The sequence below is a fragment of the Salvelinus sp. IW2-2015 genome, linkage group LG8 (genome assembly GCF_002910315.2).
Source record: "Salvelinus sp. IW2-2015 linkage group LG8, ASM291031v2, whole genome shotgun sequence".
Taxonomy (NCBI): domain Eukaryota; kingdom Metazoa; phylum Chordata; class Actinopteri; order Salmoniformes; family Salmonidae; genus Salvelinus; species Salvelinus sp. IW2-2015.
The window spans coordinates 15626076-15651847 of NC_036848.1; the positions used below are offsets into that span (position 1 = coordinate 15626076).

General features: G+C 43.6%; 1 protein-coding gene across 5 annotated transcripts; it reads left to right on the top strand.

The window, feature by feature from the left end:
• Window positions 1-110: 110 nt before the first annotated feature.
• LOC111967531 (choline transporter-like protein 1) lies at window positions 111-23820 on the top strand. Of its 5 annotated transcripts, none has more exons than XR_011480319.1 (16): window positions 111-249; window positions 1950-2039; window positions 3216-3358; window positions 8880-9016; window positions 10085-10178; window positions 10689-10858; window positions 11676-11765; window positions 11973-12139; window positions 12571-12757; window positions 13034-13202; window positions 16357-16513; window positions 17395-17478; window positions 17599-17736; window positions 18364-18600; window positions 19435-23068; window positions 23125-23820. XR_011480319.1 is itself a non-coding variant. In XM_023992619.3 (16 exons), the coding sequence occupies exons 1-16, from the start codon at window positions 133-135 to the stop codon at window positions 20783-20785; spliced, it is 2106 nt and encodes a 701-aa protein (XP_023848387.1). In that variant the 5' UTR covers window positions 111-132; the 3' UTR covers window positions 20786-23820. The 5 variants fall into 5 exon arrangements, 4 of the variants coding, with proteins under 4 accessions (XP_023848387.1, XP_070300883.1, XP_023848388.1 ...); XM_023992619.3 differs by having other exon boundaries at window positions 19435-19536; window positions 20762-23820; XM_023992620.3 differs by lacking the exon at window positions 111-249 and adding an exon at window positions 825-1185 and having other exon boundaries at window positions 19435-19536; window positions 20762-23820.
• Window positions 23821-25772: the final 1952 nt, after the last annotated feature.

Sequence of the window (25772 nt, forward strand, 5' to 3'; positions counted from 1 at the left end):
GCGCTCGCGCACACACCCACACTCACACACTACTCACTCTCTCCCTGGTACAACAGAAAACAATGGAACAAAGGCCCCTTTTTTTGCCCTCAGACTGCCATCTCCCTGCCATTGCTTTACACAGCCTAGAAGATGGAACAGAGAAGACCAACAAGCGGGTCTCAGCAAGGGAGGCCCAGGAAAAAGGTGGATAACCCGTATTTGGGGACAGACTACAGCATGCAGATAAGTCCTGGATACCGTATGAGAGTGAGGAAAAGCGTTAATATATCTTTGTGGGGAACTTTTGAGGAAAGGTTTTGGGAAAAGTGATTTGTGGTTATTTTTTCAGATTGAAAGACATTAGATACTGTATTAATTTAATTATGAGTTTGTCAACAAATGCATCTTTCAAAAACGAAATAGGCAGTTGATAGAATATTGATCAAGTAGTTTAGGCTAGAGCATCATCTCTTGGCTGATAAAAATGCATAAATGTATTAGACTCATGTGTATGCCATGGGTTTATTAGGCTACTGTTCACTGTAGCCAATTTGGAATAAGATGAGTAGCAATTGTTATTCCATTGTGTTCATTTGAATTTGATAATCGTGACACATTTTGTTATTGGAACATGCCCACTTAGTTATTCTACAACCATTTAAAATTGTAATATGTGCATCATGTCTTTTTAGGCCCACATCTCCAGTTTTCATAATTTCTTATAGCCTGTTATGTACCAGTACGTCATCATGTGTGGTCACAGTGGATGGACAGAAGGTGGATAATACAACGACAAAGTGGCGCGTTTGGAAATCGCGCGTTCCGCCCAGCGTCCCGCCATCCTCCTGTTATCTAGTCGGGTGCCAAATGCGCAGGCTCAATGAGATGAATGGACGCTACATTCCTTTTCCGGCTGCACCTGCACAATCCCCCAGGAAGTGTGGTGCGATAAATCCTAAAGTATTAATCCCTTATACCTGGAGGAAGGAGACCGATATTAGTATGCATTTCGGATGGAATATACCATTTGTGTCGCCTTTCTAATCTACAGATCGCTTAAATCGGTGCTACGCAATTAATGCAGCGTAAACATAATACCGTTAACTCCCTGCAAGTTTGGGTTATTGTTTTTCTTGTGCTGTAGCGTTGAGCTATTCGAAAATCGAACCCTGTCCTGCAATGGGATGCTGCGGTAGCACAGAGGTAAGATGCCGATTTCCCCTACCCCTATGTTGCATTAATTGTTTTAATGTTGCAAATTGAACATAATGGAACGGAGATTAGGCGTCATTGTTGCGACCGCTGTCATCCAAGGACCATTCTCACCACCCCAGTCAGATTAGATAAGAAGCCTAGGCTATGTTCATAGATAAGAAGCCTAGGCTATGTTCATCGGGGAAGGCTAGTGTAATCCTATTATTATCGAAACCGAAAATGAAATATTAGGCTATAGGCTGTAGCTTCATTATAATGGGACAATAATTTGTCTTATAGTTTTCTAGTGCATTACCACCGACATTTCGCACAGGCTACCGCTTGAAAGCAGTTTTGCATACCATAAATAGCTCGTGAGCACCGTTAGCCTTGTAAACAAACCTCACCTCTCGCAATGTGCGAGATTTGAAGCTATTGATCGGCGCCTTGACAATGAAGGAGAGAGTATGGTTAAATGTGATTGTTTTCAACGCAAAGTGTAACAACGTTTCTTTACAGTGGGCCACAAATAGCCTTTATCTACGAAAATTAGATGTCAAAGTGAAATTGCGGGGGACAAAGGAAGTCAGAACTTGGCCTAATGACATTCACGGTGACTGCTAGACGGGGCGCGTTCCATTGAGGGAMATTTTTTGTGGCATATGTGAAATAATATTTGTGTAGCCTACATTGTCACGATTTGAATTGACAAAGACGCCTATAGACGATTTGCTAATGTGGCACTGCCGATGTGTTGGTATTTTGTTTTCCAGAGGACAAAGAGAGAATGGAAACCCTTGGAGGATCGAAGTTGCACGGATATGCCGTGGTTCCTTTTATTTACTGTATTCTGCGTCGGAATGGTAAGTAGCCAGTATGCCGATTCATTTGACAGTTGCAAGCAAAGAGCAATGTTAAAAACATAAACATATTAGTTAAAACACAAATACAAAGCTCACATCAACGAAAGTCGTTTAACTTGTCATGACACACTCTTTTTAAATGTCCAGCTGATTGATTGCCTGACAAGTGTCACCTGTGTCAGGTTGCAACACCGCATCAGTTCAGCCAATTAGCTACAAGCATGCAGACAATTAACACCTGCTGAAGTGTAAAATTGAAGAGTACTTTGACTTTTGAGAATGGTTGACATATGGCAAAAATGTATGAAACAAACAAACCCATCTGAATAGATCAATTTACCAGTCATTTTCACTGCTGTTGTGTTGTAAACACACGTTAACATCATGCAGCACTATCTATTACAGACATGGAATGATGTGTTTCTTGTTACATACAGTAGGGGTTTTCATCGATGTAAGCCTATTATTTAGGAATATCAGTATATTTTATATTTGCTACAGCATAGGCCTACTAGCCTATACTTAGAGTGAATATAACTTTTTATTTGAATCTGCAACTGAGTAAAGAGTGACTTGAAGAAAAATGTTGTAAAACACACACACACAAAAAACAAGGTTATGGCCCATGTTTCCACTCAAGCTTTTTGCATTTGAGTAGCTTTAGGTACCTGTAGCCAGTTAGCTGGAAATTGGCTGTTTCAAATCCCGATCCTGGCAAAGGAGGAAAAGTAGGAATTTATTTCAGATGGTTTCCATTGCCTACTGTTTTGCCTTTCAAGCAAGACACCTAATACACCCTAAATAGTTCCAGGGACACTGGCACTGCACAGCAGATGACCCTGTGCCTCTCCCAAAATGTCTGGTGTGTTGTTTGGAGAGTAGAATAAGAATAGCTGTTGTAACAGATTGACAAATTAATTAGAATTCAATTTCTGTGATTTTAATGTGTACTTCAAAAAACACCAGTCACTTCAAGCTGCTTGGTCTGCAGGATTTGGCTGTTGGTGTTTTAGTGGTGCTTTTCATTAAACTATCCGTAAGCTTCGCAGTTAGACAGTCAGGATGGTACATTACATTTTATAGCTGTCAACAATACATTTATACACAATCATACCCCACTGTCACGCACACACAGTGTATTGAATTTGCTGCATTGAATGCTAATGCTTCTTTCAGGGGAGTATCTTTGGGTTCACCATTGCCACGGGGGGCGCAGCCCGCCTGGTCTTCGGATATGACAGCTACGGGAACACCTGCGGCCAGCGCAATGAGCAGATTGAAGGGGTCAGACTGAGTGGACTGGATCAGACGGACAAAAAGTGAGTCTTACTTTCTCACCCATCTTTCAATCTTACTCCACTCTCTCTCTCTCTCTCCTATCTTTTTCTCACCCAACTTTCACTCTTTTAGCTCAGCGGCAGTGCCATTTTGCCAAAACCCACCACTCTGTTTACAAATACAAATGTTAGGGTGAATTAGGCCATTATTGAGAAATGTTAAGAAATAGCTTTGCCCCGTTGCTCATTGGTTCAATAGAAATGTCAAAATTATATTTTACCCCTGGCCTATTGGAAACTAGCATAAATAAAACCTTGAATAAATATGCAGAGGCATAAGGACATTCTGTCACACTGAACTGTATGTACTTACTGCACACGCCGCCCTCTGGGAACACAGGTATTTCAGCCCACTTCAGCTGCATGGCAGGCTGATTACATTTGACTGACATTTGACTGGATTGACTGTGTGTTTAGTGCTTGGCTAGTGGTACAGACCTGTGAGTCATCAGCAGAGGGGCATTTTATTTATTTTGGTTGTGCCGCTGAAGAGATATTAATGGCTTTGAAATCGCTTGGCTTGATGTTTTTCCCCTTAACGTTTGGATAGACTGATGAAAGAATGGAATATGGAATTGTTCATCATTTGAAAGCATGAGGCTAGTTCCTATTGAACACCCATGTTTGATTTTGATTTTATATGTTAATGTGCCTATGGATGTTAAGCGTTTAAGGTTCTTTAAAGATTCTAAATGCAGAGGCATTTGCAGAGGCGCTGCCAATGTTTACAGACGTAAGTTATAGGTGATCATAGGGTGTGGAGAACAAAAGTGGCTTGGTATCAGTTTGTGACTGTTAGTAAGTGAGCGGAGGAAGACGTTTCAGGAGAGGGTTCTGGCTGACACAAGGAGGACCCTGTCACCCAACACTCAGATATCATTGACTGGGAGTCTCGGTCTCTCTATTTTGTTTTTCTCTCTCGCTCTCTATTTTTCGGTCTCTATCTGTTTTTCTTTCTCGCTCTCTTTTGCTCAATTTCTCTGTTTATCTCTCTCTCTCTCTTTCGCTTTTTTTTCTCCATACATCGTTGTTTACGGCTCTGTTTCTGCTGTCGGGTGGTCCCAGCACCGCCTTGTCTCCGCAACACTTGGCTCGGTCTCACCAGTGTTTCCCCAGTGTTTTCAGCAGCAGTGGCAGTTTGCAGGGTGGGGGGCGATGACGGCACTGCTCGCTCTTCCTTTGGAACAACCACAAACTGGCTGACTTGAGCATAACACCCACACAGTTAATTTGTGTGCTGAACAGTCTTCAGTTCCATTTTAGAGTGGAGAGTTGTATCAACAATGAGTAAGCTGATTTCACTTGTAGTGTGTTCTTGATCCTTGTGGTAGTGTTGTGTAAAAACATGCCTGTGGGCAAGGCCATTTTGAAATGAATAGCTATAGGGATATTGGACCCTTTGTTGTACATGGCTATTGTGTTGATTGATACCCCCTTGACTAGCATGCCAGTTTGATAGTCACTCATTTGCCCAGTTTGAAATCATCCTCAAACCTCTAGTCCTGGGTAATTGTGTGTGTGTGTGTGTGTGTGTGTGTGTGTGTGTGTGTGTGTGTGTGTGTGTGTGTGTGTGTGTGGTGTGTGTGTGTGTGTGTGTGTGTGGTGTGTGTGTGTGTGTGTGTGTGTGTGTGTGTGTGTGTGTGGTGTGTGTGTGTGTGTGTGTGGTGGTGTGTGTGTGTGTGTGTGTGTGTGTGTGTGTGTGTGTAGGCCCTTAAAAATGTATAGTGGCTTTATTCACTGAACTATTTAGAAATTCAACATCCTTTTGCCCTTGATGACCCTTTTCAGGCTCACTGGTTAGCTCCCAGTTGGTCACTGGCCTACACACAATACCCCATAATGTCAAAGTGGAATTCAGTTTTACATTTGTTTTTTTACAAAAAAAATTAAAATGAAGAGCTGAAATGTCTTGAGTCTAAGTATTCGATCCCTTTTGTTAAAGCAAGCCTAAAGTTCAGGAGTAAAAATGTGTTTAACAAGTCACATAAGTTCCATGGACTCACTATGTGCAATAGTGTTTAACATGATTTTAGAATAACTACCTCATCTCTGTACCCCACATACAATTATCTGTAAGGTCCCTCAGTCGAGCAATGAATTTCAAAACGATTCAACCACAAAGACCAGGGAGGGTTTCCAATACCTTGCAAAGAAGGGCACCTATTGGTAGATGGGTAAAAAAAAGCAGACATTGAATATTTAAAAAATATATATTTTTATCTTACCTTTATTCAGCTAGGCAAGTCAGTTAAGAACAAATTCTTATTTTCAATGACGGCCTAGGCACAGTGGGTTAACTGCCTTGTTCAGGGGTGGAACGACAGATTTTTACCTTGTCAGCTCAGGGATTTGATCTTGCAACCTTTCGGTGACTAGTTCAATGCTCTAACCACTAGGCTACCTGCTGCCCCTTTGAGCATGGTGAAGTTATTAATTACACTTTGGATGGTGTATCAATACGCCCAGTCACTACAAAGATACAGGCATTCCAGTTACCGGAGAGAAAGGAAACGGTGAAAGATTTCATCATGAGGCAAATGGTGACTTTTTTTAAACGGTTAGTTTAATTTAGTGAAAATAGAACTGAGAATGGATCAACAACATTGTAGTTACTCAACAATACTAACCTAATTGACAGTAAAAAGAAGAAAGCCTGTACAGAATAAAAATATTCCAAAACATGCATCCTGTTTGCAACAAGGTACTGCTGCAAAAAATGTGGCAAAGCAATTAAGATACAAAGTGTTATGTTTGGGGAAAACACAACACATTACTGAGTACCACTCTCTAAATTTTTGAAGTATAGTGGTGGCTGCGTCATGCTATGGGTATGCTTGTAATTGTTAAGGACTGGAGAGTTTTTAAAATGATATTTTTTTTTAAATTAACAGAATGGAGCTAAGCACAGGCAAAATCCAAGAGGAAAAGCTTTCCACCAAACACCGGGAGATGAATTCACCTTTCAGCAGGACAATAACCTAAAACACAAGGCCAAATCTACACTGGAGTTGCTTACCAAGAAAACAGTGAATGTTCCTTAGTGGCAGAGTTACAGTTTTGACTTAAATTTACAAAATAAATCTATGGCAAGACATAAATGGTTGCCTAGCAATGATCAACAATCAATTTAACAGAGCTTGAAGAATTTTGAAAAACCATAATGGGCAAATGTACAATCCAGGTTTTGAAAGCTCTTCGATACTTACCCAGAAAGAGTCACAGGTGTAATCGCTGCCAAAGGTGATTCTAACATGTATTGACTCAGGGGCTTATCTAATCAAGATATATATTAGTGTATTATAAAAAAWTTCTACAAATGTTATAATTTTTCTTCCACTTTGACAGAGTATTTTTGTCTTGATTGTTGACAAAAAAATGACAAATCCATTTTAATCCCACAAAATGTGGCTAAAGTCCTGGGGTGTGAATACTTTCTGAAGGTACTGCAGCCTTTTGGCACTGGTAGAGGCATAAACTTCTCACTGTGCGTTGTCTACAAACACGCTTGAAGAAATATACATTTTCAATATTGTTCCATGATGTTACAGTAACAAAAGCGAGTGCATGGGATTAACTAGTCAGATTCGCAGGGATTTGGTACTGAATCTCTGCTACTAGGCCCATTTTGTTTCTGTTTGTTTAGCTGAGAATCTGTTCCCTGTTCGTCATCACAATAATCGGGTTATCACGGCGCTACATCAACGAAATAGTGTGACTTTGACAGAACTTTGAGTTGATTAAATTGTGACTAATACAACATACTTTGATTCCAGTCCATATTTTTCATGTCAGATTTATTTAGTTGGTATTACATGCTTTTAAATAGCATTTCCGGTTCGAACAGGAGTATCAGGATGGGTGCATACACATGGACAGGCGCTGTAGACTGAGATCACTGGATTAATGCTGGCCCCAGCGTGTGTGTGGAAGATAGTTTCATTAGAAGGCTGTTTTGTCAGTTTGGGGTTTGATAAGGTTGATAACAAGGAGAGAACTCATACACACACACACACACACACACACTTGCCCTATCGGCCGCAGAGGGTGTGAGTTTTGACTGACGGCACTTGCCTCAAGCGCAACCACCTGATGCCGAACTCCGCTGAGAATGCAGCTGTCATGGGATTCAATTAAGGACTACACAGCCGTCAATCCTGTTTCTCTCTCTCTGTCGCGCTCTGTGCTTCCCCTCCTCACTTCATAATCTCTCTTGGTAGATCTTCTCTTCATGTCATTAGACAGAATAACACAGCAGTGGTCTATAAAGTACTGCTTTCTTGGTGGTAGTCAGAAATGGTTTGTCTGCAAGTTTTTGCCATTCTGTGGGCAAAAAAAAAAAAAAAAAAAGTCTTGCATCATTGGTGGGGTGGTTAAATGTAGGCCCAGTTGAGGTTGTGTTCAGTACTGCCCTCAGCAACCTTTTACGTGACCTACCTGTGCGAGATATAGGCTAGTGTCACATAAGCTCTGACTTTGTCACTATTGATCGCATTAAGGGATAACTGGTCAGGGTTTATTTGGCTAATACTGTTAAGCAGCTCCTCATTCAAAAGGCAGGGGCCAAACGTTGTAGGCCTATTCTTCTGGCCATGGCTGTTAGTTGATGATCCAGGATCAGTTTATCCAAGCCCGATCCTAACCTTAGCTGTTAGGAAGAACTGACCGCAAAGTCAAACTGCCCTCGACTATTCTGATCAATTCAGTGTGACTTGATTTTCATATCGATCTTCCTTTCAACCAGCATCAGTGCAAACCACTGAGCCAGCTTATGAATCACCAGAACAGTTCATTTGGACTACGTTCACTTTAGCCTGACCTAGACGTTTGTCTGGACCAGTGTAATTACACTGGCCTAGACATAGACTGGGCTTCACCAGTGTAGACTACTGACTTCATTCTCCCAGCATAGTAATGTTTGTCTGTGTATATTTTGTTCATTTTCAGCTTTTGTGTGCAACACCCAGGACAATTGCTCCTGCAAGTGTGTGTGGGCAGGCGAGGTGCCCACCCCGTAGTGTATAAAAGCACCAGACAGATGGACTACAGTGAAGGATTCTCTTATAAAAATGTCCTTGTTCCTTTCTCTCTCCATTCCACTTGCCAAGTCCCATGGACCAGTTCCAACAGCATCAGCAGCCAAAGGCTCTCTTGTCTCGTGCCATTTTTATCATATCTCAGTGAATAAGGTATTGTGGAGGCATTGTGCTTTGCTTTGTCCCCAAAACGACCAGGACATTGAGGGGAGGTGTAGGCTTCAGGACTTTCAGGTTATTTTGTGGCTTTTGTTTTCCCCTCTCAATATCACGTTCCCACGCCCACATTTTCACATTCCCTTCTTTCTCGTGACTCATTCCTCATATCGGTGATGAGGGAAATGGATTTTATTGATAAAGATCAGATAAACAAATTGCTGAAATTCTCACATCCCTTGTTACTCATTCCTTATGTAGGTGTTGATAAAGAACATGTCTTTGTCTTTTTTGTTGTTTGTTTCTGTCTGTAGATATGTGTTCTTCCTGGACCCGTGTAACATTGACATAGTGCAGAGGAAGATCAAGTCTATGGCCCTGTGTGTGTCCGTGTGTCCTGATGAAGAGCTGAAGACGTACCAGGACCTCAAGCGGTTTGCCATGCACAACGGTGAGTGAAGTGGGGGCCCCGAGTGAAACGGAGTGAACACTGTCAGCGGTACGCTTTTCTGCCGTCAAACCACACAAAAGCATAAGACTGACAGCATATTGAACCATTCACTGATTCTCTATTCCTCTCAGTAACTCTATTGGTCAGGCTGTGGAACCCAACACATGCAAGGTATTGATTTTGAAAATCTGTTTGTCAGTAACGGGCATGTCATGATTTGTTACGAATGGAAGCTCTTTTAGTCATCACAATCTCACACATCCATATGTTTTTTAGCACCACGAATCTTTAGATGAGAAGGCATAAAATCAACTCAAGACTGTCCCGTTGTTAGGAAAGAGTGGTATGAGGAGCTGGTGTTTCTCTTCTCCCATCACCAGAAGGCTACTAGGTCATCATTACTGCAGCCATCCATCACGTCATTGAGTGACTCACTGCCATCCTATGGAACGACAAACACTTTCCACAAACGGTGACATGCCCGTGACCCTGTGTGCCATCGACCCCTTAATACTGTTCTTTCTTTCTCACATACACGGTCTGGCACAGTGGGGGCACCTTGGCACATGTGGAGAGAGAACTAGATTAACAAAGGCACCATTAAGGACAATTCCACCCGTTGCTGTATGGGTTCTATTGTTTGTGCCATCCTAGCCCGTCCTTCAGCTAGGCTTGTGTGTCTACTGTCAGTACTGTATATACTTATCGTGACACACACACACTCCATGTATGCCCCCATGATAGACTGGACTGGGTTTATGTAACTTTGCTGTCTGAAGGGGTCTTGTGTTCTGATTCGACTGGCTGATTCTGAATTCCCGGGGCGGTGAGAATAACACCGTTAACGAGATTGAGGAAATGCGATTTCATCCGTCATTATGCATAACTTGCTCAGTTGCATAAAGGGGAAATGATGGAATCTGGATCAGGATATTTTGGTCTAGACACGATATTGTGCAGTAACTTTGATCACTTTTGGGGAGACTGAATTTCATTTAATGATCCTTGTGTTGCTTGGCGTGTTTTTATGGCTGCACTTTAAAAAATATTTGTCTCTCTTTCACTTAGGGTCGGAGCTGTGCTCCTACGAGCTAGCCGGCCACAAATATCCCAGCCTTCCAGAGAGGTTTGACAAATGTCCCAAACTTCCAGTTCCACCAAGGTAGGAAGACTTAACAATAGGGCTGCATTTCAATGTGTAATGCGATTTATTTTTATTTTTATTTTTTTATTTTTTTTATCACTATTCTATATGTACTGAGATTTAATGTTCCAAACATATTGTTCACTATATGTCTGCTACAGAGAGATGAGAGAGCATGAGAAAATGAGTTTTGATCATGGAAATAAGTCCTCACTATTTAAAAAGGTGGAGAACAAGCAATAGGATGAAAAATACCAGAGTTTTGACGCAGGTACAGATCACTAACGCTACCTAGCGGAACAAAAAACTACAAATCAATACTTGAATTCAAAGTATCAATTTATTTAATTTAACTAATTGGTTATTTTCCCCCATCACTTATTTCAATAGTCTTAGACCGCTTCCGTTCCTTTTCTCATTCAGACCCATTAAAGGACTTTCACTTAACTAGTCATGTAGATCAGAGATTATTTTAGAGAACCTCCCAGGTCATGTGACATTTGACCTCTACTTCGCTCCATCCCACAGCAAATCTCTCCCGGTGTTTAACCGCTGCACGCCGGTGGACATCTCCTGCTATGCCAAGTTTGCAGAGGCTGTGGTGACGTTTGTGAGTGACAACAGCGTGCTGCACAGGCTGATCGCTGGTGTGATGGCCAGCAAGGAGATCATCGTGGGCCTCTGCCTGCTGGCACTAGGTGATGACCTCATCTGCAGGCGTTTGTTGTCAGCAGTATCTCAGGGGGGAGGCTGGATAGGTATAAGCAATATGGTGACATCTCCACCAATCGGGGTTAAGGTTGAGCTACTGCCATTCCTATCCAATTATTTCAGATGGCGAGCCAGGGCAAGGGGATACGGGTAGTTTCTGGACAGGGACAGGGACTAACCCAGTGAGAGTGAATAACCTGACTCTTCATTGTATTTCTGGGGCCCACTAGTCTCTGAGCCTTCCCTAATGTGAGCCAGTAAAGAATAGGCCTGCATAGGAAACATCTGTCCTGCTCTAGTGCGTTCTGCTGATTTCTCCATATCGGTATGATGTGTCAGTACACAGGCAGTTACTGTAGGTCAGAGATGGATGGTGGAGAAACGCAGCGCTGGGCGGAAAATACAGCAATGTCATCACATCTTTGAATCTCCCTTGAGACTGTAGGCCCTCCTTGGAATGAGAGGAAGAAGGCTTGAAGGTAAAGGGCATGCCATTTGAGCCAGGAACTTGTCCATTTGGGAGTTAAAGCTGACACCTTCAGAGTACATGTGGGTTAGGGTTGGACAAAGTTCTCATATGTGTCGATTCAAGGACATTTTTTTTCTTTTCGTATGCTTCCAATGGCGGAAGGAAAAGGATTTGAATATTGTGAGCTGATCCTTACTTGGAAGTCCCGAGTGCTTATTCATGATCAGTTTTGATGTTTTTTGTGGGGGGTTGAGGCCGAGGGCAGGGTTAGCTGATACTAGATCTGTCTTTTTAAAGGTTAGTTTAAGTGCTGTTGTGCCTGTGTTTTGCTGCAGTTCTCTCCATGATCCTGATGGTGATCATCCGCTACATCTCTGCTGTGCTGGTCTGGATCCTCACTGCCACGGTGGTCCTGGGCTCTCTGGGTGAGCTCACTTCCTGTCTCTCCTGGCCAGGGTTTTGATCAATCAAGGAGAACTGAAAACAATGACAGAATGAATGTTAAGTGCAACCCTGCCCTAACCCTGCCCTATGATAATTCTTGGCTGTTCCTCTTTGCATTTAGCAGTGTGCAGCTAGCTGATCAATCTGTCAATGATGCAGCAGCTTAAAAGCAGTCTGTTTTTCTTTAGGGGGCACAAGCATCCTGTGGTGGCTGTACATAGACCACCGGTTAACTGTCAACGAGACCCTATCTAAAGAGACTGTAGATACTGAAGATGCTAAGGAGGAAGCTGAGATGTCCAGGGACAAAGCCCAGGCGCTGCTGGTGTATGCCATCGCTGCCACCGTATTCACAGTGAGTACAGTTAGTGTTTGTGTTTGGAATGAAAGGGAGACTGGGCAACCAAGCCTTGTAAATTGTGGGTGGGGTGTGTGTGACATTTCAGATTGAATGCCTGGCGCTGCTTTGAAATCTCAAACTCTTGACTCCTGGCACCTCTACTTTTTTACTCCCCCCTCCTCTCTCTCTTTAACCTTTCTCTCGCTCTCTCCCTCTCCTGTTGGCCATCTTCCATTTGTTTCATCATTCTCTATTACCCCTTGTCTTCCTGTCTGTTTTTGTCTTCCTATGTCCCTTCCACCTTCTCTTGACCTGTTGTTCTCTTCTTCACTCATTTATATCCCTCTCCCTCCTTATCGATCCCAATTTCTCTCGCTCTCTCTCATCCCTCTCTTCCTATACCCTTCTCTCTCTTTCTGTGTCCCTTCCTCTCTCTCCCCCCTCAGGTGATCCTTCTCCTGCTGATGCTGTTCATGAGGAAGCGAGTGGCCCTGACTATTGCCCTGTTCCACGTGGCTGGCAAGGTGTTCATCCACCTGCCGCTGCTCACCCTGCAGCCCTTCTGCACCTTCCTGGCCCTGCTCCTCTTCTGGCTCTACTGGAGCCTGGTGCTGCTCTTCCTTGGGACTACCGGTGAGGGAGGGTGTCCGGGACGGGGAAAGGGCAGTGGTCCTTTTTTGAATGTGCTTGAAGTGAAAAAGGGAGGGAGAGGTAAAAGGGAGGTATAAATAGGAGAGGGAAGGGGAATGAAAACAGGAGAGAGGGAAAACCTCTTTACATAGGTAAGTGATTCATTCCAACACGACAGGACACTACACTAGTATGGTTCAGTTCACTGGGTTGGCCTTATTCAGGAACTTTTCCAAACTAGTCCCGACCACTAGACTGAGTCTGACATGTCCCCCTCAGGGAACCCGGTCCAGAACGAGGAGACGGGTCTGACAGAGTTCCGGCTGACTGGGCCTCTGCAGTACATGACGTGGTACCACGCTGTGGGCCTCATCTGGATCAGTGAGTTCATCCTGGCCTGCCAGCAGATGACTGTAGCTGGGGCTGTGGTCACGTACTACTTCACAAGGTCTGCTTCAGAAATATTTTCATGATTTATGTACAAATGTATGTTTATTTGATAGGATATTGGCTATAATCATGCTTAAATCAAATCAAATTTGTCACATACACATGGTTAGCAGATGTTAATGCGAGTGTAGCGAAATGCTTGTGCTTCTAGTTCCGACAATGCAGTAAATAACCACGAGTAATCTAACCTAACAATTCCTCAACTACTACCTTATACACACAAGTGTAAGGATAAAGAATATGTACATAAAGATACATGAATGAGTGATGGTACAGAACGGCATAGGCAAGACGCAGTAGATGGTATCGAGTACAGTATTACATATGAGATGAGTAATGTAGGGTATGTAAACATAAAAGTGCATAGTTTAAAGTGGTTAGTGATACATGTATTACATAAAGATGGCAAGATGCAGTAGATATAGAGTACAGTATATACATATACATTATATTAAGTGGCATTGTTTAAAGTGGCTAGTGATACATTTTTGATCAATTTCCATTATTAAAGTGAGCTGGAGTTGAGTCAGTATGTTGGCAGCAGCCACTCAATGTTAGTGGTGGCTGTTTAACAGTCTGATGGCCTTGAGATAGAAGCTGTTTTTCAGTTCTCTCGGTCCCTGCTTTGATGCACCTGTACTGACCTCGCCTTCTGGATGATAGCGGGTGAGACAGGCAGTGGCTCGGGTGGTTGTTGTCCTTGATGATCTTTATGGCCTTCCTGTGACATCGGGTGGTGTAGGTATCCTGGAGGGCAGGTAGTTTGCCCCCAGTGATGCGTTGTGCAGACCTCACTACCCTCTGGAGAGCCTTCCGGTTGTGGGCGGAGCAGTTGCCGTACCAGGCGGTGATACAGCCCGACAGGATGCTCTCGATTGTGCATCTGTAGAAGTTTGTGAGTGCTTTTGGTAACAAGCCAAATTTCTTCAGCCTCCTGAGGTTGAAGAGGCGCTGCTGCCCCACAACGCTGTCTGTGTGGGCTTAGAAACAATATTTGATTTTATTGTCCGCTTGTCACAAAAATTTGCTTAACCCATAAATACCTTTTTTTTTTTTTTATCATTTTTTTATCACAGAGATATATAGAAATTAGAGAACAGGAATGTCAATTTAAACTTCTCTCTGCCCCCCCTCTCACTGTCGCTTCCATTTAATTTACTCTTAATTTATAATTTTCTTGAAGATTGTTTTTCTTACTCATAGTAGTTAATACAAACTGAAATCCATGAGCATACAAAATATTAATGATGAGAGCAACAAAATAAAAAAATAAGCTAAAAGAAAAAGTCGATGCCATGCGTTTAAAAGGTCCTGCACAGTCATCCTATTTCCCAAGTAAAAATAGTATGACCAAGCATCATATTTTAACACTATTAAAATGCTCAGAATTGAAGAAATTATACCCTTTCATCTCTCTAGCTATCAGAAAGCCTGAAAGAACAGGCTGAGTGGACAGGGAGATTATATTCCTATGAGCTCACTTTGACTGACCACTCTTTGAAATGCTCTTGTGGTCGTTGCCAGGTAAACAATGGGCCACGTCATTCCGAGCCCAAATAGTATACTGTACCTCAACCCATTTTTCTCTGCAAAATGCTGTCATGGTCAACAGAGATGATCATGGACTGTTGGATGCCAGACAAACAGCAGCAATACTCAATTGCATTTCTATTGTTTTGTAACTAATTACATAATGCAGTAGTACCTTCCCCTTTTGCCCTCTGAACAGCCTCAATTTGTCTGGACATGGACTCCACAAGGTGTCGAAAGCGTTCAACGGGGATGCTGGCTCATGTTGACTCCAATGCTTCCCACAGTTGTCAAGTTGGATGGATGTTCTTTGGATGGTGGACCATTCTTGAAACGCACGGGACACTGTTGAGCGTGAAAAGCCCAGCAGCGTTGCAGTTCTTGACACAAACCATTGCACTCGGCACCTACCGTTTCCCGTTCAAAGGCACTTAAAATGTTTGTCTTGCCCAATCACCCTATGAATGGCACACATACACAATCCATGTCTCAATTGTCTCACGGCTTAAAAAATCAATATTGAACCGGTCTCCTCCCCTTCATCTACACTGATTTGAAGTGGATTTAACAAGTGTCATCAATAAGGGATCGTAGCTTTCACCTGCTCCGTCTGTCATAAAATGAGCAGGTGGTCTTAATGTTTTGTGTATAACTCCTATTTTGAATTTAATGTAATATATTTTGTTCTTGTCTAACTGTTCTGTATTTGTACGTTTTATGTACACCCCAGGAAGAGTAGCTGCTGCATGTGCAGTAGCTAAATGTAAGTCTCTTTGGGTAAGAGCGTCTGCTAAATGACTAAAATGTAATTGTGATGGAGATCCTAATAAACAAAACTACTCCTCAGTATAACTGGAGGGTGCGGCATGCTCTTCTGAATACGCTCCAGGTCATCAGAGTGGGCTTGGGTCAGTGAGCTGTGCCAAGCAGGGTCGGCATACTCCAGGATGTGGCGCATGTAGCCGGTGTAAATGCTCACAAGGTCTTCCTGTGGCACATGGAACCTTAAGGCGTCGAAGGAGAAAACGTGTATATATATTTTTTTCTTCATAATAGTAGCAACCTGCTCGCCCCATTGTAAGACCTTCTGTACCGTTCCCCTGTAAAATGTTCATGCTATCACACACTGGGCTTCTGGCCCTCGATCCGGAGAGGGCATGGGACTGGTGGATTTCCTGTGAAGGACACTGATAGGACCTTACACTTGGCAGGGTTCAGTGACGTTCTGCTTGAATGAGCCCACGTGTCGAATTTGTTCGGGGCCTGCTGTGGTGTGCTGAGGGAACCTGTTGTGCACGTGTGGACCAGATTTTAGATCGCCAACATATTTCCACCTACTGTCGATGACCCAGGGACGTGCAGTCAATGACCGCAAGGAAGATAAGGGCCCAGAAGAGTTCCAGGAGGCACGCCTTCGTTCAGCTCCTGACAGGCTGTCTCGGTAGTGTACCTGTTTGCGGCCGGTACAAAACGGCAGAGCCACGCTGTGAGGGGGCAGGTCTGACACCCAGTCCAATGGCCACGGGTTGGTGGCTTTTTGTCAAAGGCCTCGGAGAAGTCAGTGGTGACGAGGGTGATTTATGGTATTCTCTCTCCCTCTACCCTTCGCCCCCCCATTTCAGGGACAAGAACAAGCTGCCGGTGACGCCCATCCTGTCGTCAGTGTTGAGGCTGATGAGGTACCACCTGGGCACCGTGGCCAAGGGCTCCTTCATTATCACCCTGGTCAAGATCCCACGCCTCTTCCTCATGTACGTCCACAACCAGCTCAAGGGCAAGGTACACACACCGTTTACGCTCTTCTTTCTCTCTTCCATTTCCCTCAAAGACAGTCTCATTTTATTAATAAAATAATAAATAATAAAATGCTGTCCTGAGTGATGTGCAAGCTAATCAAGGCTAGCTTTTTGGCTTGTCAACAGTAGATTGAAATTGCAGTCGAAATTGCAGTCACAATCAGTTGTTGTGACATGGCATCGGCTATAATGACTTATGACGCCTATCTTCGGTTGATCCGTTTAGGACAGTTTACAGAAGAAAATGTTTACAGTTTAACTCTGCATAGGACTTTGCAATATTTTAGGTTCAGAGAGCTGTTAGGGTTTGGTATGGTGCTGCCTATTTTTTAAATTAAAATTATTATTTTTATTTTTATTTTTAGGGTTGTTGGTTTGGATCATAAATGAGACATAATGACTAGATTTGAACTGTTACTCATTTAGGATAAACACATCTGGTAACCACATTACGATATTATTATCATGCTATTTCGTATAGGTATTTTGCTTTATTCTCCTTGGTGGGTGACGTAAGCTAGTGTCTTGTCCTTAGCCTGCTGTTTGTTGTCACGCCCCAAGTGTTGTTCATTGAATTGATCAATGGAGAGACACACTGCAGCACACTGAATTGAAGGGATAAATTAACATTAGAGCTCTGAGAGGGGAGGTAACTTTACCTGAGTGATGCTCCGAAAGAGAGCTGCAAAGTTCGGCACGGCAATCTGACTTTGGGTCTACGTCTGCTTCTCTTTTGGTTTAGCATTGAGATGTAAGACAACCAAGTTCTGGAGCTCTGCGGGGAACATTTTTCAAATCGATTTATCATTTTTTTTTTTTTTAAGTAGTGCACCTCGGATACCTCTCTCTCTCTCTCTCACACAGGAAAATGCATGTGCTCGCTGCATGTTGAAGACCTGTATCTGCTGCCTGTGGTGTTTGGAGAAGTGCCTCAACTATTTGAATCAGGTAGGTGCTCTTTCTTTCCCCCTAATTGGGTCATTGTAAGGATGGATGAAGAGATGTTTTGTATCCAGCTTGTTTGCTGTAGTGACTGTAGTCTCTCTCGCTCTCTGTGTGTGTGTGTAGAATGCGTACGCGGCGACAGCCATCAACAGTACCAGTTTCTGTACGTCGGCGCGCGACGCCTTTGTGATCCTGGTGGAGAACGCTCTGAGGGTTGCGGCCATCAACGCTGTTGGAGACTTTGTCCTTTTCCTTGGCAAGGTGAGGGGGCTGCTGGGATAATGGAGGGCTTCAGAGTAGTGGACATTCATCTATACTTACAATGGATTTTTGTATTTTACCCCCCTTTTCGATCTTGTCTCATCGCTGCAACTCCCCAACGGGTTTGGGGAGGCAAAGGTCGAGTCATGCGTCCTCTGAAACATGATCCGCTAAATCGTGCTTAACACCTACCCACTTAACCCGGAAGCCAGCCGCACCAATGTGTCGGAGGAAACACGTTCAACTGACAACCGAGGTCAGCCTGCAGGCACCCGGCCCTCCACAAGGAGTCGCTAGAGCGCATTGAGCCAAGTAAAGCCCCCCCCCACCCAGTCAAACTCTCCCCTAACCCGGATGACGCTGGGTCAATTGTGCGCCGCCCTATGGGACTCCCGATCGCGGCCGGTTGTGTCACAGCCTGGGAATGAACCTGGGGCTGTAGTGGCGCTGTGCCACTCGGGAGTCCCCCTTTACAATGGACTTTTTAAGAATGAAGCTGTTTCAAGAATTAAAATGGGGTTTACTTTTTTAAGAGGATGGCACTGTATTAATGCAGGATGTAACTAATGCAGTCAGTCGTCATCATCATGTCACTGATGCATATCTTCTGTGTGTGTGTGCGGTCAGATCCTGATCGTGACTTCCACAGCGTTCGCCGGCGTACTGCTGCTTAACTACCAGCGGGACTACGCAGAGTGGGTCCTCCCCCTCATCATCGTCTGCCTCTTTGCCTTCCTGGTGGCCCACTGCTTCCTGTCCATGTTCGAGATTGTGGTGGACGTGCTCTTCCTCTGCTTCGCCATCGACACCAAATACAATGACGGCACACCGGGCAGAGAGTTCTACATGGACAAAGCCCTGATGGTAAGCTACGCGAAGATATGGTATACTGGTGGGATTTTAAAAAAAATACAAATATGTATCTATTTGCACATGTGTGGTTTTATTTATTGAGCAATTCTCATGACCATAGAACGGTATTCAACCATTGTTGGTCCATGTCAGGTTTATCTATGCAAAAAAATGTATTATAGTGTTTGAGTCCTACTGTTCATTTGAGTTGTTGAACACACTGTTTCTTTATCTTTGTATCTTCCCCCTCACTACATGCATCTTTGGATGCTCCATTTATCCTACAACTCAAAATCATCCAGGGATGAACATGTATTCAAAATGTGGCATTGAAATTATTTTCTTCCGTAACCTTATGCTCTTCTTTTGGGAGGGCTGTCAGCACACTTGTCAGGCATATCAGGGGGGGAAAAAACTCACAAAATATGCAAAGTGACTTGTTTCATGTAGCACACAACCTTGAACATTTAATGAGAGGTAGTGGGAGAAATCAGAAGGGAGCCTTCTTGACTGGAGTTCTCTGGATGGATGTTTAAAAATGTAGAAGCTGAAAGGAAATTGAAAATATTCTTTGTTTGGGACTCGGCAGTAGCTCCAATGTATTAATTTTTTAATATATAAATAGCCCAGTTAGAAATGTTAGGTTTAGGATGATATAAGCTGCAATACGCAACTTATGTGGCACTCATAAGTAATATAGGTTTTTCCTTTGAAACTTAAGTACCAAGGATTCTGTGGTTTAATGATGAAGGAAATGCATTCATATGGTAAATGAAGCGTATATTAACCGACACGGGTGCGTTTCAGCACATGGTATGTGACATTGCTTTCCATTCCCCCCTGCAGGAGTTTGTGGAAAACAGCAGGAAGCTGGAGCGGGTGGCGGAGCGAGGGCGGAGCCGGCCCACTGAGGTGGTGTCGGTGGAGGGGGCGGAGATGAAGCCCATGGTGAGTGACAGCGGAGGGGGTGGCGACGTGGGCGGAGAAACTGAGGCGGTGGGCTGGGGCTTGGATGGAGGCGGAGGAGAGTGGGAGGAGCTGCAGGAGTTCCATGTGTATTACCTCCTGGCAGGGGTGCTGGTGGACTGGGCCCTGGGGGAGCAAAGTACCGTGGTCCCCTTGATCCTCTGCCTGACTGAGGACATGGTCCTCTTCTTCTTCGTCTACCTGCCCACCTCCACACTCTTCCTCTTCGCCACGCTGCTCCAGAAACCCTCCCCCGCTGTCGTGCCTCAGCCACAACCGAAGCCACCTAAACGGTCTTCTTCGCATGCTAGCTAACGCATGCTATCTAATGCACAACCACGGCATCCCCCTCACCCCTACTAACTATTTTCTCACCTAACATTCAATCCCTTTCAGTTTTTTTTTCTCGCCTGTCATCTCCTGGCTATCTTGAACCTGAAGTGTACATATTGTTAGTTTTTTTTGTTGCCTTTTCATCACCATGGTGCTTTTTGGTAGAGAAGGACATGTCTGGTAGTGCAGATAATCAGCTGTCAGCTTAGAAAGATGGGGGGGCAAATGAACACAAAGGAACTGTACGAAATGAACAGTCCGCCCCCCCAAAGTAAACAGCAGTGAGCAACAACAATGCCAGTTTTTATTCTGCAATGCTAAAAGGGACCGATGGGGAGATGGATGTATGACTCATATTTCCCGTCTAATGTACCGTGTTACTGGATTTCCTGCCGGAATTATTTAGACAGCTGTTAGGAGCTACTGATGTTGCCAACTCTGTTTACTTGTAGATTTGGCCTTTTCTTATCTCCTAGATACACTCAGATAGCATTATGGGTAAAATTATTCTTGTAATTTGGTAGTTATAGTAGTAGTATCTCCCCTAATAGTTTAAAGTAATAAGCTATGTGTATTTGTCATAATGCACAATCAGTGTTGATAACAGCAGCAATTCAGCTTTTACACAAGGATACACAGGTGTATCCCTCAGCCCTCCTCTGAATGTCCAGCCTTCAGGGCACAAGATGGATCCCCTAACCTCACCATTCCACTGCGTGGTGTCCATTTTCTTTTCTGTAACTTCTTGTCCATTTTTTAAAATTATTTTTGAAATGGATCTAACCCCTTTTTTCACCCATTCCATAATTTAAAAAAAAGACTGCATGCGATACTGTGAATGGAGTAATAACACTTGAATAACTTTGCTTTCCAGGCTCCAGGAACAAGTTCAGCTTGACCAAAATCACCTAATGGGACTTTTTAAAAAGACATTCCAAAATGTTTATTTTTACCAATGTGTAACATGTTTACTATGGTTTCACTCCAGGGAATACAATATTTTAATAAGAAACTGTAAAAAAAAAAAAACGATGTAATGAAGCACTTTATATTGAAGCCCTGCATATTTTAAAAGGCTGATGCATTTTTCGTAGTGATGTCCTTTTTTATAAGACTAAAAAAATAATTGCCATCTAGTCGAACACACAGTACTAAAATGTATTGAAACACTTTGGGTTGGACATTTGTCATGCAATGATATAGCACTTAGATGTGTGTTTTTAATCAACCACTGAAACTTAAGTACGTTAGACTCACGTTTGCATTTGAATTGTGCGCCATGTAAGAGTTTTTGTTTTGAAAGTAGGTGTATTTTTTTACCTGATTGCAGTGTACTTTTGAAAGTTTTTTTCTTTTTCTCTTCCCCAAGGCTGGCTGTGATTTTTATTGATTTTTCTTACATTTTTGGGATGTACAGAAACCGAGGATGCGATCATACAACTGTGTAACAGCAGGGGGAAGACCACTTCTAGTTCCCATGGTTTGGAGGGACGCAGAGACAAAGTTACTGCCGATTGGAAGTTTATCCCCCTTACACCTAGACACTTCTTCTTAGATATACAAGGGACCATGAGAAGTTTCTAGGTGTAGGGACTAGGGCTGTGGCGGTCATGAAATTTTGTCAGCTGGTCTCATGGTAATTGACCATTATTTAACATGAACATGTTTAGCATCTCCTGGCTTCCATGCATAGCCTACAAGCCACTGATGCAGACCTTTGGAACATCAACATTTWAAAAAAGTATAAATCTATTTAATATAGCCTACAGGTCTAAATAAACATGATACAAAGAAAATGTAGTCTATTTCAGAAGAACAGAATAGCATACTCTGAATTGTCCTTATGTTTAGCCCTGATCTGGCTATGCTACACTTCACTAGTGTACCTACTAGGTACTAAGGGTTCATTTTTTGAATTGGACATGACATTAACAGAGAACTATCCAGAAGGCTGCAAAGTCTGTTGCTTTTCTTAGAACTCAACCAATTGTGCCCTAGTTTATTGATTCACTTGGTTTATTCATCAAACCAGTCAGTCTTTATTTGGATCGATGGACATTTGACCTAATTGTAGTCCTCTTCCACTGTTGTGGGAAGTCTCAGTAGAAAGCAAACTCAGACTTTGTAGCCCTCAAGCAATAACGCAACACCGTCAGTATTTACCACTACAAAAATGTCTTCCTACTTGCACTACAGTTTTTCAAGACAAACGGTCCTGGCATAGCGATAGCATCTCTGTGATGTTAGGTGAGGGGGACACAAACTCGCACTTTGCCTTAACCGGTTCCATAGGCTGCGCCCACTATGTTATTGGTTAGTAATGTGACTCCCATAAGTGTATAATGGGGGTAGAAGTGCTGTAAGCCTTAAAGTCCCCTCTTCTTTTTGCAGTAGATTTGTGTATTTGATACCCAGAGCACTGAATCCATCGATGCGACTGAAGAACTGTCCCCCCTTTTTATTTTATTGATCTTCTAAGTAAGAAAATGCCACCTTTGTTTATGTGAAGGGGTTCAGAATGGTATGAATTGCACATTATGATGTATGCAGTTATTTTGTAATGGGAGTTTAATAATGTGTTGACAAGACTGAATAGTATTCTAAAATTAAGTGATCCTGGTGGATATTTTCATTGTTGTTGATTGGAGAGGTGGCTGTGACTGTTCACATAACCTTTCATTTTCAGCCTCTCCTGTGAGCGAACAAGCGCCAGCCGTCCTTCACAAAAACAATGTTTCAAGATAGGAAAACTAAAGTATTTTGGTAAGCTTTTCTCCAGGTATACACTAGACCGTACACTAGAATTTGCCCAGGAAATATTAAGAGCATGCATGTAAAGGTCAAACCGAATCGTCGTTGGCACAAATCTAATGCGCATAGCATGTTAAGAATTGCACTAAGGTGGTATTCATTTCAACGCTGAGATCAATTTAAGATATCTGTTAAAATAGTTAAATGTCTAGCTTGGTCAGTCAGTACAATTTAGAGCTTTTTTCAGAGGACAGAACTTTCCCTAAAAGACGTATAGTGCAATCAAGGAATCCACTTATGACACAGGGCATACTACTGATAACTCGGCAATTATCTGGGTATGTGTCCATTATAGAAGACCAAGATTATAACCGAGGGACACACTACATCGGGCACTACCAGGCATAACCCACGCCGTTCTGTTTGCCAGGCATAACCCACGCCGTTCTGTTTGCCAGGCATAACCCACGCCGTTCCGTTTGCCAGGCATAACCCACGCCGTTCTGTTTGCCAAACTCTACCAGTCGACGCTCACAATGGGAAACTCAAACACTGACAACTTGGACAGAGACGTTGTTGTGCTAAATGGGGGAACACTGATTGTGTGTTTTTATTTTTCTTTCAAACATTTTATTCGCCTGTAAAGCAAGCTGCTCTGCCAACAGCGGAGACGCGAGGCTTGATTTGTCAGCTTCTATTGCCGCGCGGCAGAAAGCCCTACTACTTGGAAGAGCCAGTATTGTTAAAGCCAGTAGCTACTCAAAACGATGGACCATAAACAACCTGCATGTTTTCCGTCCCGGTTTTATTCTCGCTCCCTTTTTAGAGCGAGCCATCAATATGTTGGGTGTGAATATTACGGCATTAGATCCACGTGACTTAACACTGACTTTACTGATAGAACAATAGCTTTACTCAGCAACAAAGCCACTGTTTTTCGAGATGAGTCAACCTCTTCTTCGTTCTTGGAAACAAACTGCGCGTCTATTCTTGTCACACAGGAATGGACAATTACTAGAAAAAGATACTTATGAATAGGCAACATCAGTTTAATTGTCTGGTAACATAAGCTTTTAGCTATTTCTCTGCGGTAAGGTTGTTTAACATTGGACAATGTTTGATTTTTATATTTATTATGTATGTATATTTGTTAAAGATGAAGGTAATAAATTGGAAAATGTACACTTGTCGTTGACTGTCTTAATTGTACTGTACATTTATATATACTTTTGGCCATGTCGTATGTGGACACCTGCTCGTCAAACATCTCATTCCAAAATTATGGGCATGAATTAATATGCTGCTATAACAGCCTCTACTCTTCTAGGAAAGCTTTTACACTAGATGTTGGAGCCTTGCTTCCATTCAGCCACGAGCATTAGTGAGATCGGCGCTGACGTTGGGCAATTAAGCCTGGCTCGCAGTCGGTATTCCAATTCATCCCAAAGGTGTTCGATGGGGTTGAGGTGCAGGCAAGTCAAATTCTTCCACACCGATCTTGACAAACATTTCTGTATGGACCTCGCTTTGTACATGGGGGCATTGACATGCTGAAACAGGAAAAGGCCTTCCCAAACTGTTTACACAAAGTTGGAACCAGAGAATCATCTAGAATGTCAGTGTTAATGCTGTAGAGTTAAGATTTCCCTAGCCCGAGTCATGAAAAAGAGCCCTAGACCATTACTCCTCCAACAAACTTTACAGTTGACAATATGTACACTGCTCATAAAAATAAAGGGAACACTTAAACAACACAATGTAACGCCAAGTCAATCACACTTCTGTGAAATCAAACTGTCCACTTAGGAAGCAACACTGATTGACAATAAATTTCACATGCTGTTGTGCAAATGGAATAGACAACAGGTGGAAATTATAGGCAATTAGCAAGACACCCCCAATAAAGGAGTGGTTCTGCAGGTGGTGACCACAGACCACTTCTCAGTTCCTATGCTTCCTGGCTGATGTTTTGGTCACTTTTGAATGCTGGCGGTGCTTTCACTCTAGTGGTAGCATGAGACGGAGTCTACAACCCACACAAGTGGCTCAGGTAGTGCAGCTCATCCAGGATGGCACATCAATGCGAGCTATGGCAAGAAGGTTTGCTGTGTCTGTCAGCGTAGTGTCCAGAGCATGGAGGCGCTACCAAGAGACAGGCCAGTACATCAGGAGACGTGGAGGAGGCCGTAGGAGGGCAACAACCCAGCAGCAGGCCCGCTACCTCCGCCTTTGTGCAAGAAGGAGCACTGCCAGAGCCCTGCAAAATGACCTCCAGCAGGCCACAAATGTGCATGTGTCTGCTCAAACGGTCAGAAATAGACTCCATGAGGGTGGTATGAGGGCCCGACGTCCACAGGTGGGGGTTGTGCTTACAGCCCAACACCGTGCAGGACGTTTGGCATTTGCCAGAGAACACCAAGATTGCAAATTCGCCACTGGCGCCCTGTGCTCTTCACAGATGAAAGCAGGTTCACACTGAGCACATGTGACAGTCTGGAGACGCCGTGGAGAACGTTCTGCTGCCTGCAACATCCTCCAGCATGACCGGTTTGGCGGTGGGTCAGTCATGGTGTGGGGTGGCATTTCTTTGGGGGGCCGCACAGCTCTCCATGGGCTCGCCAGAGGTAGCCTGACTGCCATTAGGTACCGAGATGAGATCCTCAGACCCCTTGTGAAACCATATGCTGGTGCTGTTGGCCCTGGGTTCCTCCTAATGCAAGACAATGCTAGACCTCATGTGGCTGGAGTGTGTCAGCAGTTCCTGCAAGAGGAAGGCATTGATGCTATGGACTGGCCCGCCCGTTCCCCAGACCGGAATCCAATTGAGCACATCTGGGACATCATGTCTCGCTCCATCCACCAACGCCATGTTGCACCACAGACTGTCCAGGAGTTGGCGGATGCTTTAGTCCAGGTCTGGGAGGAGATCCCTCAGGAGACCATCYGCCACCTCATCAGGAGCATGCCCAGGCGTTGTTGGGAGGTCATACAGGCACGTGGAGGCCACACACACTACTGAGCCTCATTTTGACTTGTTTTAAGGACATTACATCAAAGTTGGATCAGCCTGTAGTGTGGTTTTCCACTTTAATTTATTTTGAGTGTGACTCCAAATCCAGACCACCATGGGTTGA